This window comes from Peromyscus maniculatus, chromosome 3 (assembly GCF_049852395.1).
Source record: "Peromyscus maniculatus bairdii isolate BWxNUB_F1_BW_parent chromosome 3, HU_Pman_BW_mat_3.1, whole genome shotgun sequence".
NCBI classification, from domain to species: Eukaryota; Metazoa; Chordata; class Mammalia; order Rodentia; family Cricetidae; genus Peromyscus; species Peromyscus maniculatus.
In genome coordinates, this window is record NC_134854.1 from 113,972,441 (window position 1) to 113,987,469 (window position 15,029).

General features: G+C 53.9%; 1 protein-coding gene across 8 annotated transcripts in view; it reads left to right on the forward strand.

Annotated features, from left to right (window-relative positions):
* Positions 1–15,029, forward strand: part of Slc6a6 (solute carrier family 6 member 6) — a 75,043-nt gene that overhangs the window by 40,369 nt on the left and 19,645 nt on the right. For all 8 annotated transcript variants that reach the window (XM_006972545.4, XM_042273655.2, XM_015988961.3 and 5 more), the window contains 2 exons: positions 1,000–1,234; positions 10,489–10,621. In XM_006972545.4, coding sequence (XP_006972607.1) covers positions 1,000–1,234; positions 10,489–10,621 — 368 coding nt within the window. The remainder of the gene's footprint in view (positions 1–999; positions 1,235–10,488; positions 10,622–15,029) is intronic.

The window sequence follows — 15,029 nt, forward strand, 5'->3', positions numbered from 1 at the left end:
CAGCACTCTATTGATGGTGGCTCCATTATGTGCTTGGTGCTGAGTGTATACTTGGAGTAATCACTACTGTGACTGAGTGGGGGAGTGGGAATATGAGCCCCTTCCTTTACTCACCCGCGTAAGTGTTTACCACTTTCTGCTTCCATTAAGCCACTCAATAATTAGGCCCTCCACCTCCATTTCTTCCATCTATCCAGCCTCCCAACCAACCACCATATGTACACATATCAAGAGTTAGACCATATATATAATATATATATATAATATATATATAAAAAACAAATCAATATTCAAGTATGGATGTAAAGTTTGTTCTTTAGCTCTGCATCCATCCATCCGTTTCTATCCATCTATCTGTCCATCCATCTATCTCTCTGTTTCCATCCAGCCATCCACATTTCCATCTACCCATCCACCCATGCTTCCCTCCATATTTTCATTTATCTATTCATCTCTCTATCATCTCTCTATTCTTGCCCATCCTTCCGTATTTCTATCTACCCATCTATGTTTCTATTTACTCATCCGTATTTCTATCCATCTGGCCATCTATATTTCTATCTGTCCATTTTTATAGAAAAATCCATCCGTCTGTCCATCCGTGTTTCTATCCACTCATCTGACCATCCAACTGCACAATCATTGTCTTATCCCTACTTCTTTCATTCCTGTGATCCATCCAGCCACCATCTCTCTGACCACTCATTCACATGTCCTTTCGTCCATCTGTCCATCCATGTTTCTGTCCACTCATCTGACCGTCCAACTGCACAATCATTGTCTTGTTCCTACTTCTTTCATTCCTGTGGTCCATCCAGCCACCATCTCTCTGACCACTCAGTCACATGTCCTCTTGTCCGGTGACTCCTTCATCCTGTGACTGTTTTCTGCTTATTGGTGAGCAGGCCCCTGTGGTCCACAGCCTAGGCAGACCAGTGCCCCCCCAGTTGAATGGGCCTTCTTTTTGACGTGTGTCCATTTTGCTTGCCTCGCCCCCAGGCATTGGCTACGCATCCATTGTCATCGTGTCCCTCCTGAATGTGTACTACATTGTCATCCTGGCCTGGGCCACGTACTACCTATTCCAGTCCTTCCAGAACGAGCTTCCCTGGGCCCACTGCAACCACAGCTGGAACACCCCGCACTGCATGGAGGACACCCTGCGTAAGAATGAGACTCTCTGGGTCGCCATTAGCACCACCAACTTCACCTCACCTGTCATCGAGTTCTGGGAGTAAGTAAGGCCGTGGGAAGGAGGAGGGGCCTGGGCAGGGCTATGGGGACGTATCTTCATCTTGATGGTGGGAGACCCTGTCTCTGGAGGGAAGGAAGACACACAGCTGGAGATAACTCCATGCCTTTGTCTCATACAAGATGGAGTTGAATCCTGGTTTCCCACCTGATGGCTATTTGATTTTTTAGGCAAGTCACCCCACTGCCCTTTGAGCCTTAGTTTACCTGTCAAATGAGGAAAACATATAGTTCTTATTCCATGGGATTCCTGTGAGAGAATTTTCTCCAAATATAGGTGAATATGTGTTTGAAAATTATAATTTTCTTAATATATTTTGGGAAAAACATTGTTACCACAGAGAAAAATACATTTCTGTAGTTATTCAAATGCAAATGTGAGTTGATAGTAAAACTACGTATCAGTTAGTTAGCTCTGACGACGTAACAACCATTCCCAACATGCTGGTTTTAATCAAGTACTATTTGTTGAGCTCATGACTAATTGGTGCCAGTTTGGGTTGTGCTCAGTTTGGTAGGCCTGCTCTTGGGCTCCTTCATGTGTCTGTGGGTCCCTCTTTTGTGGCTGGCCTCACAGTGGAGAGGGGGTTAGGAGTGGAGGGCGTATGTGGTCTCATCACTCAGTCTTTCCCCGTTTTGGCTTTGTCATAGGCAGCTCTGGAGCAATAGACAGTCAAGCCCCAGCACGTGAACAGCACATAGCTAGCTCCTTGTGTTGATGGCATTTGGGGAACTCTCATGAGCGTGTGTTCCAGGACAACAGTTCCTGGAAGCTGATTAGAAACCCTGGTGTCCATCACTTCCCTTATAAGCACGTGCTCTTAACTCAGGGTGCTCAGTCAGGGACAGCCTCTCACCTCTGGAAACGACTGAGATGAGGCCCCACGTGCGGCGGAGAGCCAAGGCAGAGGAAGCCTGTCCCTGACTCCCGGGAGATGAGATTCCCTCTCCTTGGTGGACAGTGGCTGCCTTTGAGGTGTTACCCTACTTCAAGGAAGCCAAACTAGGGACCATCAGGAGGGAGCTGCGCTGTGATTCCGACGAGGATGGGCCGGCTGTTCTTACTTGTTGGAGGTGGTCTTTCGTGGGTGGCCGGTGCCATGCCTGAGCCTTTTGTACTCTATCCACAGGCAGGGCCCTGGGCTTTGGGGACTTTGGGTCTCCTAATGTGTATATTTTCCACTAGCAAAACAAAAGGGGCTGTTAAATGCACGTTCCCCACCCTTCAGAGAGCTGAGAGTTTTAAACAAAGGAATGTTGGCATTTCACTCATTTCCCTTGAAGGGGGGGGGAGGGCCCAAGGCCACCAGCCCTGGCCTTTCTGTACTGTTTTTGGCATGGCTTGGGTACCAGGGCCACCCCCCGCGGACTTCTGGCGCCTGGCCAGCCTCTAAGCTATCTGCCGAACCTCATTACCTTCTAAGTTTGAACTTTCATTCTGCCCTTCTGTCTCGGGCCTCAGTGTCCATATGGGATGATCCCAGTACTGTCCTCGGGGCTACACCGCAGCCCCAGCTGGATGAGCTCCTGCATGGCCACCCTAAAAAGCTGTCCCTTCATGCTGCGTCATCACTGTGGTTAAGCATCCTTTGGGGGGGGGGGCATTTAGAATCTCTATGTGGTCCCCTCAAATGTCCACAGGCTCTGGTGGCAAGGGAGTCACGCTCTTTTTGCCTTTGCCTGGCACCTGTCATTGTGACAAGAAGCTCTTGGAAGACGTGTCTGCTCAGTGCCCTTGCCTTCTCCTCAGACATGTCCAGCCCAAGTCTATTCCAGCACCTTGTGTTCTAGAAGCCTTGCGCAAAGCCCTTGGCCTTTGTTTCTCACCAGGAAGGCCCAGAGACAGACTTTAGGAAGATGCCTGGTTCCCCAGGCTTTTTTTGCAGGCTCTCCCATGGTGTCTGTGGATGTGCTGTGCCCAAGGGGTGCTGGCTTCTGCCCACACTGGCCTGCACAGGCCCTTGACCTGACTTTGAATTCTACAAGAACCTCTGGGAATACCTTGGCATTCACAGAACCTGAGCCTGGGGTCCACTGAGCAGAGCTGCAAAGCTGGCTGAGCGGAGGCCCCAGGGCAGCCTCCTGCTGAACCCGTGTCCAGAGGTGCGGTGGGCAGGGGCATCAGCAAGTCTGGAGGGCTTCCTGCTTCTAAGAACCTCCCCTTGTCTGGGGCTTGAAACAGGGGTACGGAAGGTGAAAGGGTGGGCGCAGTGAGCTGTGCCGACGCAAAGCCTTCTCCTCCTCCATTTAATTTACTTTAGGAGGGTTGAGGTATGCACATCATGATGTCTGTGGAGGTCAAAGGATAGCTATGTCCAGTCAGTTCTTCTTTTTTTTTTTTTTTGGTTTTTCGAGACAGGGTTTCTCTGTGTACCTTTGCACCTTTCCTGGAACTCGCTTTGTAGACCAGGATAGCCTCAAACTCACACAAATCCGCCTGCCTCTGCCTCCCGAGTGCTGGGATTAAAGGTGTGCACCACCACCATTGCCCGGCTTTTCCCTTATGTTTTCACATGAGTTCCAGGGACTGAATTCAGGTCGTCAGATTCAGTGGCAAGTACTTTTTAATCCAGTCAGCCCTCTTGCTGGCCGCTGAGGTTTCTTAAGTAGGGAAAAGAGTAAGCCTCTGTGGGAAACTCTTCCATCCTTTTCCTGTGCAGTTCACTGGCCCTGCATCAGGCATTCAGAATCTAGCGACTCTCCCTGTGCACACCACAGCCCTTGAGCGACTCCTATATGCAGGTAAAGGACACTCGTTGGCTTCTTTCTCTCTCCCTGCCTTTTCCTTGAAGCTCTGGTCCATCCCTGGCTCCGAGCTTTCCTCTGCTTTTCCCACACTGCGATCTGACCCTGCCAGAAAGGAGAGGGTGGGTACAGCAGTGCTCACTGAGCTCTGGCCCAGGCCCAGGCCCAGGCCCAGGCCCAGGCAGTTTTCCCTTGTTTCTTTACCTGAACCAGATCTGGAGGTCTTGGAGCCAAAGGTAACAGGCACAGTGGGAGCAGAACTCCCCCCCCCCAGTTTCTAATCACTGGAGGACTCTGTCAGCCACCCTGTGGCCCCTCCCTTCTGCTGGTTACCATGGAGGCAGGAGGACCTCAGAGGGGAACTCCCCTTCCCAGTGTGGTCTAAGTGTAGCGTGTGTCCCAGGCCTCTGAGGTCAGGGCAGTTGGAACTCAAGCTTGAGTCTCCCATCCATGGTCTGTGAGCCAGAGTTAACCTGGCCCCAGCATTCACATCTGCTCTCTAACATTAAGGAACCTGGACAAGCTATTTGTGCTTAGGGTTCTGGGGACCCAGCATGGACACAGGTCCGTCCTTAGTGAACATTTTGTCTGTGTTCCACCCCATCTCCCACCCCTGGGATACAGGGCAGGCCTTGGAGCCAAGTCCATGACCACAGGTCACATGGTGCACTGCTTGTGTGCGTGCACATCTCTGTCTCCAGTCTCTGGTCAGGCATGGACTCCTCTGTCAGCGTGACCCTGCCACACTTACCCTGTCTGCAAAGTCAGGCAACCTTCTCAGCCTCAGCAGCTCCGATTCCCGTGAGAAGCCACTCGGCCCCAGAGACTGACATTTTAACATTGGCATTAGGGTATGTTTGGTGGCTGCGTGATGGGGCCACTGAGCTTCTGCCACAGCCTCATCCCACTGGGTCCTCACCCTCTCAGGTCACCTCTGTCCCCAAACCTCCTGCTTCCTCCACAGGCCTTGGAGGACAGGCGGGGCCAGGTCTGGCCGAACGCCCTTCAGCAGGCTGGAGCCAGACCTTCCTCCGAGGCTCCTGCAGAGCCCCCTGGGAGCCCAGCATGGATCATTAGATTCTATTAGAATCAAAGAAATGAGTCATATTTGCAAACAAGCCGTGCTCAGCCAATCTTTCTCCGTAGCTGTCGGAAGGAGGAGGTGGTACGGGAAGGGCTGTGTGGGGGCCCCATGCTCCGGCGGGCGGGCCCTTTTATAATTGTTGCCTCTGCCAGTCTCCAGGGGACTGCTGCGGCCAATAAACGGCTGGCCTGCAGTCAAAAGGAAACGATTTGGCCCACTCTGAGGATGAATTTACATCTCCAAGTGCTGACTGGACGGCAGCAGGGCAGCCGGCTGCTGCAAACACACGTCCAGGCCGGCCCCCTCTTTTAGTTCCCATCCTGGCAAGATGTGTCCCTTTTCTTGGAAAAGATCTGCAGCTTACCTTCATGTGCTGGGTGCTGTGGTTCAGACAGACACAAGCCCTGCGTGCACAGAGCTGACTTGCTAGTAGACACATCAACCAGGCAGAACATAAGATGTGAATGGGAAAGGGCCGACCGCAGAACCGGTGCTGGGGAAAGAGCGGGTGGGCGGGCGGGTGGGGGGGTGCCGTCAGGGGGCCCGTGAGGGAGGGAGGTAGAGTGGATAGCTGTGCACCCATGATGTCTGGCTTCCCGTCGGTTTGCTGCCCTGGTCTTCTTGTTCGGTACTCCCCTACACAGTTCTTTAAAGCATCAACATTTGAGTGGAAGGTGAGAGGAACAGGTTAGGAGGGAAGGTGGGAGCCATGGCAGGATGGGGAGCCAAGGATGTGAGCTGGCATCGCAGATGCTGTGGAGGTCCCTCTGACAAGTGCGGTGGAGAACATTGTAGGTTGGGAAGAAGTTACTGTAGTGGCTTTAGGGTGCAGTAGGGCCTGAGCAGGGCATCATGGTGGGGGAATGTAGGTGTCATGGTGTCGCCCATGAGTGACGCTGGAGTGACGTCGTTGTGTGGCAGCGGTATCTCATGAATGCACCTTGCAGTTTATTGAGCGCTGCACTCACAGCAGTGAGAAGCCCCCCCCCCCCAAGATCCATGAGTCCCCCTTGGGGGGAGAGTCCCCCTTGGAGAGAGCAGGCACACAGAGGACAAGCAGAGGGTCCCTGCTGGGATGCAGATGACTGGCTACTCTCAGGCCTGCCTGGGGCTGTCAGAGTCTGATTGGCAGACCTCCTTCCTTCCATGCCTAGGACATTTTGTGGCCCTGGCAAGCTATCTGAAGTCTGATGACAGAGCTCTCTAATTTCAATACTGTGTAATTTCAGGTAGAGGCAAGATAATCAACCATTTAAGGCTATGTGAAACCCTGTCTCAAAAAAAGAAAAAAAGTCTAGCCGAGGGTAGGGGTGGTGTGGAAGGGTTGGCATCCACCTTTAATCCCAGCACTCAGGAGGCCGAGGCAGGCAGAACTCTGAGTTTGAGGCCAGCCTGGTCTACAAGGTGAGTTCCAGGACAGCCAAGGCTACACAGAGAAACCCTGTCTCAATGTATAAAGGAGTGTGTGTGTGTGTGTGTGTGTGTGTGTGTACGCGCACGTGTATGTACTCACAGAGCAAAAGAGCTGCCTTGATTTCTGAGTCCCTGTCCCCAGGCAGCGCCAGCTCGCCGTCTGGCTGGTGTGTATTTGGGTTCTCCCTATCACAGCAGCTGGTCTTGTGCAGATGGCCCCTGCTCTCTGGGTTCACTGTGTTCCTCAGGGTATTTATGCTGCTTTATCAGCGTATCAAGAACTTGACACTGGTCTGTGTGGTATTCCAGTGTGCCTGCCCCAAGGCTTACTGTACCCTACAGAGGGACACTTGGGTCACCTCCTGGTGAATGCTTTGTCTCCGGGCCCCCGCGCCGGTAGACTAATAGGAGATGGTCTCGGGAATGGAGCGACTGGGTCAGGGAAAATTCACCTTAAAATGTCCCTGGGTACCAACCACCCTGCAGGGACTGTCTCCAGCAGCAGAGGGATAAAAGGACTCAGTTTGTTTGTCTCAGCTGCCCAGAACAATTCTGCTTGGCAGTGCTTAGCAGCAGTGGGCACTCATGGGCACTTGGCTTTGCCTAGCAGGATGGTGAGAATGAGCGGTAAGGGAGTCATGACCTGGATGGGTGGGGCTCCCAGGACCCGCAGGATCTGGCTTTGGAGTTTTAAAGAACAAAGAGACATGGCGGTCTCCAGGCCGATCACTAGCTGAGAAGACTATGTCTGCTAGCTGTCCACGGGGTGGTCAGAGCCAGCGGGTAGGCAGGCAGGCAGGCTAGATGGACTCTACGCAAGTCACCTGGAGCATCAGCTGCAGAGGGCACACTTGTGGAGGGCAGGCCAGGGAAAAGGCTGCCTGTGTGAAGGTGTGGAACAGGGTCACGTTCTTCTCCTCTGATGTGGCCCATTCACAGGAGCGTGGGCTGTCTCTCCCCGTGCTCTGAGCTTCCGTGGCTGGCACCCAAGTGCTGAGTGTTGAATGGGAAGGGCTTTTTGTTCTATGGTGCTGCCAGGTCTCAGCTTGGCGGGGGCCCAGCTGCATGTGGTTGGCTGTCAGCCTGCTTTGTGAAGGAAGGTACCCCAGGATGCTGCCCCGAGGCACCAGATGATCCCAGCTTGTAGTGGAGGACTGGAGGGCCCTTTAATTTATTATAATTTCTTACTATATTTTATGTCTAGAGGTGTTTTGCTTCTCTCTGTCTCTGTCTCTCTCTCTCTTTCTCTTTCTCTCTGTCTCTCTCTGTCTCTCTCTCTGTCTCTCTCTCTGTCTCTCTCTCTCTGTCTCTCTCTCTGTGTGTGTGTGTGTGTGTGTGTGTGTGTGTGTGTGTCTACTATTTGTGTATCTAATGCCCCAGAAGCCAGAAGAGGGTGCAATATCCCCCGGAACTGGAGTTACACATGGTTGTGAGCTGCCATGTGGGTGCAGGGAATTGAAACCGAATCCTCTGGAAGATTAGACAATGCTCTTAACCTTTGAACCAACCTTCCAGCGCCTGGAGGTCCTTCTTAAAAGCGGGCACTATTTTCTTTTAAAATCAGACCATGTTGTGGTAGAGTTGGGAGAGCCTTGGGAATCAGGCAGGCCTGGAGTTTTAGCGTCTTTGCGAGTGTGGGCGAATGGACCCTCCAAGCCTTGGTTTTCCCATCTGTGAAATGCAGCGAGCTCTACCCCTTGGATTGAGTGAGATCAGTGGAAAAGGCATGTAGTCAGGTTCTGCCGGCATTGGTCTCTTATGTGTTGGTCACACACTCTTCTAGAGAACTGGTGAGGGGCACTGATGTCACTGTGAGCAGCAGGATAAGAGCCAAGGAAAGCTGCCCCTCCTTTAGGCTTGGGGTACCTCTTGCATCAACCCAGTAGTGTGAGGCTTGGTTGTCATCCTGGGTGGTTCATTCATTCAGTGGGTGCTTGTTGAATTCTTCTGTATTCCAGGTGTCATCCTGGGTCCTGAGAACAATGACTGTGGACCAAACATGTTGCTTGAAGGCCATTTGAGAAGGACCCTTGGATTTATTCAGAATTCCTATGTTGAGGCTTTTCTGGAGGGGAAAAGCCAAAAGGTCCTGGTCCAGATGGTACTTAAGACCCATCTGGCTTCCTGACTATGGGGTCCCATTAACTCACTGAAAGCTTAGAACATCCTAGAATGCTTTCCTAAGTAAGCACCCTAAGTAGAAGCACTACCAGTTTACAAAAGGACAAACCAAGGCTCGGAGTCTCCATTCCTGCTCAGAGGGTAGCCTGGGACAGGGGCGGGCCTGTCTGCGGCTGTATGAAAATAGTCTTCGTCTGGGACTCTCCTGGAGTGTGGGGACCCTGTGTCCCTTCTGCTGTGGTTGGCAGCTTCAAGACTGGGTGACATGTAACCTGGAGACCCAGTGTCTGGGGAAGAGGTCTGCGTGTTCAGCATGGGTGCTGCAGGACACCAAGTCCCTGGGCGGTAGGTTTCCTGGTCGTCCTGGCTGTGAGCACCCTGTGTTAGCTCCTATGGTTCCTTCCCTGCCTCCAGAGAGCTCCAAAATCCTGGCAGGGAAGGAGAGAGGAAGCCAGCACTACATAAGCACCAGCTGTATGCCAGCAGCTTGTGGATATGCTTTCACCCTGCAGTCACGTGATCAGGTGTGGCAGCGGCCAGCCACCTGCAGACCTTGGTATGGTGTCTGACATTTCTGTGGTGTTTTCCTCACAAGTTACTGCAGCAGGATGGGTGTTCCGTGCCCATACAGGGCCCACTTTGCCTTTCTGAGGCTTATCCCTTGGGAAAGATCTAAATAACGTAACATGCGGTGTTAGTTTTTTTTTTTTTTTCCACTGATTACGTTTGTTCTTTTGAGACAGAATCTGACTATGTAGCCCTGGGTGACCTAGAACTCATAATCCTCCTGCCTCAGCCTGAGATTACAGGTTAGATCAAGGAAGCTAGGACAGAGGATGCTGGGAAGGGGAGTCCACCCCCATTTTACATACTGCAACAGAGGTCTGGGGTGGCTAGGTAATGTGCCTGGGGTTAGCAGTTGGACAGAAGCAGAGATTTGAACCTGTGTTTGGCTCACAGTTAAAACTGGAGGTTGTCCATGGGTCCTGCAGATAATCAGTTCTCATTTAAAAGACAGTGTATGTGGTGCTGGAGAGATGGCTCAGAGATTAAGAGCACTGACTGTTCTTCCGGAGGTCCTGAGTTCAATTCCCAGAAACCATATGGAGGCTCACAACCATCTGTAAAGAGATCTGGTTCCCTCTTCTGGCCTGCAGTCATACCTGCTGTATACATAATAAATAAATCTAAAAAAAAAAAGACAGTGTGTGTGTGTGTGTGTGTGTGTGTGTGTGTGTGTGTGTGTGTGTGTGTGTGTGAAGTCAGAGAACAACTTGACAGAGACCCTTACTCCCCCGACGCAGGCCGCAGGTCAGTTCAGCAGACTTGGCAGCAAGCACCTTTATGTGCCCAGCCGTCATGCCACCCAAATCAGTATCCATTTTACAAGTGAGGAAATGGAGGTTGGGGGACTTAGCTTGCTGGTGGCCCTGCTGGGTGGAGCCTGAGGTCACCTGATAAGGATTCTGCAGCTTCTTGACTGCCCTGCTGTCCCAGTGCCCGCCATTCTCTTCCTGACAAGTGGATACCAAGGCTGATGCACAAGCAGTGTCTGGGACAGGGACTGCCACTGAGGTATCTCTGTAGAGATGGGGGCGGGTGTTGATGTCTTTTTTATTTATTTAAGTTTTAGAGACAAGGTCACACTCTGTAGTCCAGGCCAGCCTGGAATTCACGATGTAGCCCAGGCATGCCTCAAACTCGAGGCAGGTCTGCCTCAGTCTCCCCAGTGCTGGAATGAAAATGAACATTGGTATTTATTTCATCATGGTGCCAGAGACGGAGCCCCAGGACTTGGCCCATGCTGGCTTTGCTGCCAAGTGCCCCCCACGGCCCCCAACCCCTGACCTCTTGTTCTCTTTTCCCTTCCAAAGGCGCAATGTGCTCAGCCTGTCCTCCGGAATCGACGACCTAGGCGCTCTGAAATGGGACCTTGCGCTCTGCCTCCTCTTAGTCTGGCTCGTCTGTTTTTTCTGCATCTGGAAGGGGGTTCGATCCACAGGCAAGGTGAGTGGACTCCTGTCCCCTGCCTCAGGGATAGCCATACTGGGCCCAGCTTTCTGCTTGCAGAGCTCTACCCTAAGAGGAGGGCCCATGTTGGGACATAGAGTGCTCCGACAGGACAGACACACAGCCCTGTGTGGTGGTCTCTCTCACTGGGTGAGGACCCCTAGTGTCCACCACCCACTGGCCAGGGGTTTAGTGACCTCGCGACTCGGGGGCAGCCAGGTATCCCCCACTGAACTTGCGTCAGTAGACATTGCCCTGTTCCCTCACGTGCAGTGTTGGTGTGGTGAGCAAGGCTCACCACAGAGCCAGAGGCCGGCCAGTCGGCAGCCCTACTGCTGGCCGGGTCCGTCAGCTCGCAGTGTGGACCCTAACAGCGAGTGGGCTGGCAGCCACCCTGTTTAGAACAGATGTTGAAGCAGGGCTGTCCAGCTGCCCTGTCCCTGTACTGGGGTACGGAGCCCCTTGCTGTCCTGAACCTCAGCCTGAAGGGAAGCCATCCCGGCGGGGACCACACCCTGCTAGCATCACCCCACAGGACAGGCAGACAGAGGGAACGTGCTGTTGCCTGTCTCCTTCGGACAGCCCCTCCCCCGAGCCCGTCCCCTCAGTTGTCCAACAGTGAACACGAGGTGTGAGATGAGGCACGTCAAGTGCCTCAGATCTGTGGACCAGTGGGCCTGAGCCACGCTCTCGGGGAAGCAAGCAATTGCCCTTCTGCCCGCTGCCCAGTTTCCCCAGACAGAAGCGAGTCTGCCGGGGAGTGTCCGAGGGGCTTTGGTGCTGAGCGTGCTGGAGAGCATCAGTCGTGTTCAGGGGTGCACTGATGTCCTTTGAGCCTCTTGTGCATGGGTCGTGTCTTAGAAGCAGGGTGAGGGCACCTACAGTGGTCGGCATCTGTGGCTGGCTGGGAAGAGCTGGGCTGCAGAGAGAGGAGCATGGGACCCGGGCGCCAGGAGTTACAGGAGAGAAGGGAGGAGTGTGGGGTATCTTTCATAGGGTGGCCAGGCAAGGGCTACTGAGGTGACTGAGGAACGGCGAGGAAGGAGTGGAGAGCTGAGTGTCTGAGGGGAGTATGGCAGGCAGAGGCAATGGTCACTGTAAAGGCGCTGCAGTGCATCTGGCCAGGACGTAGGAAGCCCCTAGTCTGATGGAGGAGGTTGATATCCACCAGGCACAGTCAGCAATATTTCAGACACAGCATACTACAAAGGAGACAGAGCCAAGGCCACATGCAGGGTGCCAGGCTGCAGCTGTGGCTCCTTGTGAAAATGTGACTGGCCAGAGCCCACCTCCCACCCCCCCCACCCTACCCTGAGCTGCACCCTGCTCTGTGGAGCACACGTGGTTCCTAGACTGATGGGTCAGAGAAGCCAAGACAAACAGCTCTGTGGACTTCCTCCAGCTCAATGCTGAGAGGCCCTCAGAGGCTGCCCGCCTACCCGTCCAGAGGCCCACCCGCCGGCTGGCTTCAGCTTCCAGCCCTGGCTGCAGACCAGGTTCCTAGCCGTGGGGGCTGAGCCCTTGTCCTGGCCAAGCCTGCTTCCGTGGCTAACTTAGTCCAGGAAAAAGTAGGGTGATGGATGGAGGCCTAGGCCCCAGATGCCCGGGACCCAATTTCAGGGGCTTGGCTTTGGTCTTTCCAACTCTCTGAGGGTCTGAAATAGGTCCCCAAACTCAGCCTCAGTTTTACTCCTCCAACCAGTCAGGTAGCTGGGGTGTCTACACGGCTTCTCAGGGCTGGGTGGCAGCTCATTTGATCCCCGGAAGTTCTTTGATCCTGTACAATTGAAACTGAGGTTCAGAGAGCCTCACTAACTTGCCCAATGCTACACAGCTTATCAGTGGCCAAACTGGGATTTGAACGCAGGCACCTCTCTTCTCCCTCCCCTCAGTCTCATGTTCCTGTTGGCTCTCACCAGGAGGCAGACTGCCAAGGCTCACCCAGGAAGGGTCTGGACGTGTACGTGGCTGAGCCTGTGGTCACGCTCCAGGGCAGACAGAGCCCGGCCTGGGTTTGGGCTCAGCTCTGCTCCTACAAAACGGAATGCCTTTGCAAATTCCTTTCACCTGCTCAGCCTCAGTTTCCCCTGGGGTAAAGTGAATGATTGAGTCCCTCTTACTACTTACCCAGGCCATCTGCTCCCAAGTAAAGTTGAGGAACAGGAGGCTGGAAGCTAGCTCCCTCTTGCCACCCACCAGCTAACAGTGGGCTGGGGGTGAGGTGCCCTGTACGCTTCCATTCTTTTCCTGGCATCAGAGGCAACGGGAGTGGAAAAATACCACGTCCCACAGCAAGGCCTACTGGGCCACCGTCAGGAGCCCGTGGTGGCGCCTGGCACCAGCCTCTCCTTGGAGGATCCCAAGGGACAGTCACGGAAAAGTTGAGAGAAGGGCTCCCGGGCTCACCCAAGAAGCGGCGGAGTCTACAAAACAAAGGGTGTCTTTCTCCAGAGGTGGCTGGAGCCGCGTGACGGGGGGTGTCAACAACAGTCACGCCCCTGAAAGAGATGGGAGCCCTAAAAGTACTCGGCCTAGATCAGATCCCACCGCTGGCACCTCCTACTGTTTGGGGACCCCAGGCAGGTGACACTGGCCAGTGTGGGTCTAGTTTCCTTGCAAGGGAAGGGGCAGGGGCTCTGAGCTCATCCAGGGGTGCTGAGTATCGAGTAAGGTCACAGCACCTTACTGGGCACACAGTAGGCATCGAACAAGCGCTTCTTAAAGAGACAGGCCAGGGAGCCCCCCACGCCCCATGAGCTCGCCAGGGATTCTGGCTGCCATCCACTTGCTTTGAAGCGGTAGCCCTCTGGGGAACCCTGAGGGGCTCCTGTGTGTGGCTATTGTTTACCAGCTTGGGTGTGGCCTTGCTGGGCCCCAGAGAGAGGGGACCTGGCCAGGGGCGCCTGCCCGCCTATCCACAGGAAGGGAGGAGACAGGCAGATTTTTCTTTCTTTTACCCTTTCAATGGCTTCCTGACTGGCCTTTGTCCTGGGTGTTGGTCTACCCATCCAGGAAAAAGAAACAGGGGTGGCTGGGGACACCGAGGCCGGGAGGAAGAAAGGCATCCAGGGAGGGGTGTCAGGCAGGAGAGGGCCCTCCTTCCGTCCTGTAGAATGCCACCACTGTTTGGGTTGTTAAGTGTTTCCAGCCCCTCCCTGACATTGACAGAGGGTGAGGTCAGAGATCCCCCTGGGCGCTGCGGCCACAGCTGCCAGCTGAGAGGTACGACAGAGGAGCGATGAACTCCAGCTGACCCTCTGGGCCAGGCACCTCTCCTTGCTCTGTAGCCTCAGCACTGGACCCCTAGTCCGAGGCTCTCACCTTGAGGTGGGGAGACCAAGTCTGGAAGGGGATAGTGACCACCGGCTGCCAGGCACTGTGCCTGAGTTCCCCTCCCAGGGGCTCGACTCCCTAGAAAGCGATGGTCTCCCTCAGGCCTTCTAGCCCTTGTCAAGGCCAACTGCGCAGCAGAGGTGTGACCAAACAGCTCACGGGACCAGACAGAGGGCATTATCACCAGTCTCTTCCTTCCCCCTGACTCTGGCCTTGTTGGGACACACAGTGTGACCTCATGGGTCTCTCGTAAACTGGGAAAGTTGACCACGTAAGCTGGTCATGACCTTGGAGAAGTTCCCACCCACCTCCTCTCAAGTCACTGTCGCTCAGGCTGTGTGTCTTTTCGATACAGGGTTTCTCTGTGTAGCTTTGTGCCTTTCCTGGAACTCACTTGGTAGCCCAGGCTGGCCTCGAACTCATAGAGATCTGCCTGCCTCTGCCTCCCCGAGTGCTGGGATTAAAGGCATGCGCCACCCCCGCCCGGCTCAGGCTGTGTGTCTTAACAACCGTTTGCTGTCGTCTGACTGTGTAAATCCTCACCCATCTCTTGACCAGGGCTGTTCTGACTCTTGCCCTCATGTCACAGGAGAAGAGACTAAGGCCCAGAGAGAGTCGTCCTTGTGTCCCTCCCCTGAGAAGGCCCAGAGCTGGAGCTGAGCCACCTGTCAGGCAGGCCCTGACCACTCCTGCCTCAGCCTCCTGAGCGCTGGGATTACAGATGTGTGCTCACTCACACCTGCTGTTTTTTGTTTTTTTTTTTAATATGTGTGGGTATTTTGCCTACATGTATGTGTGTGCCTAGTGCCTCTGTTGGCCAGAAGAGAATGCCAGATCCTTTGGAACTGGACTTTCAAACAGTCCTGAGCTGCGCAGAGGATGCCGGGAACTGATCTCAGGTCTCTGCAAAAGCAGCGAGTGCTCTCAACCACTGAGTCATCCCTCCGGCCCTCTCTGATTATTTACCCCAGTGTCGTACTGACTGGGTAATGGCAGTCAGTATGTGCTGAGGGCCACGTGACAGCTACCGGGCTGAACTGTCGCACATACCCCTGATGGGTGATTCTCGGTT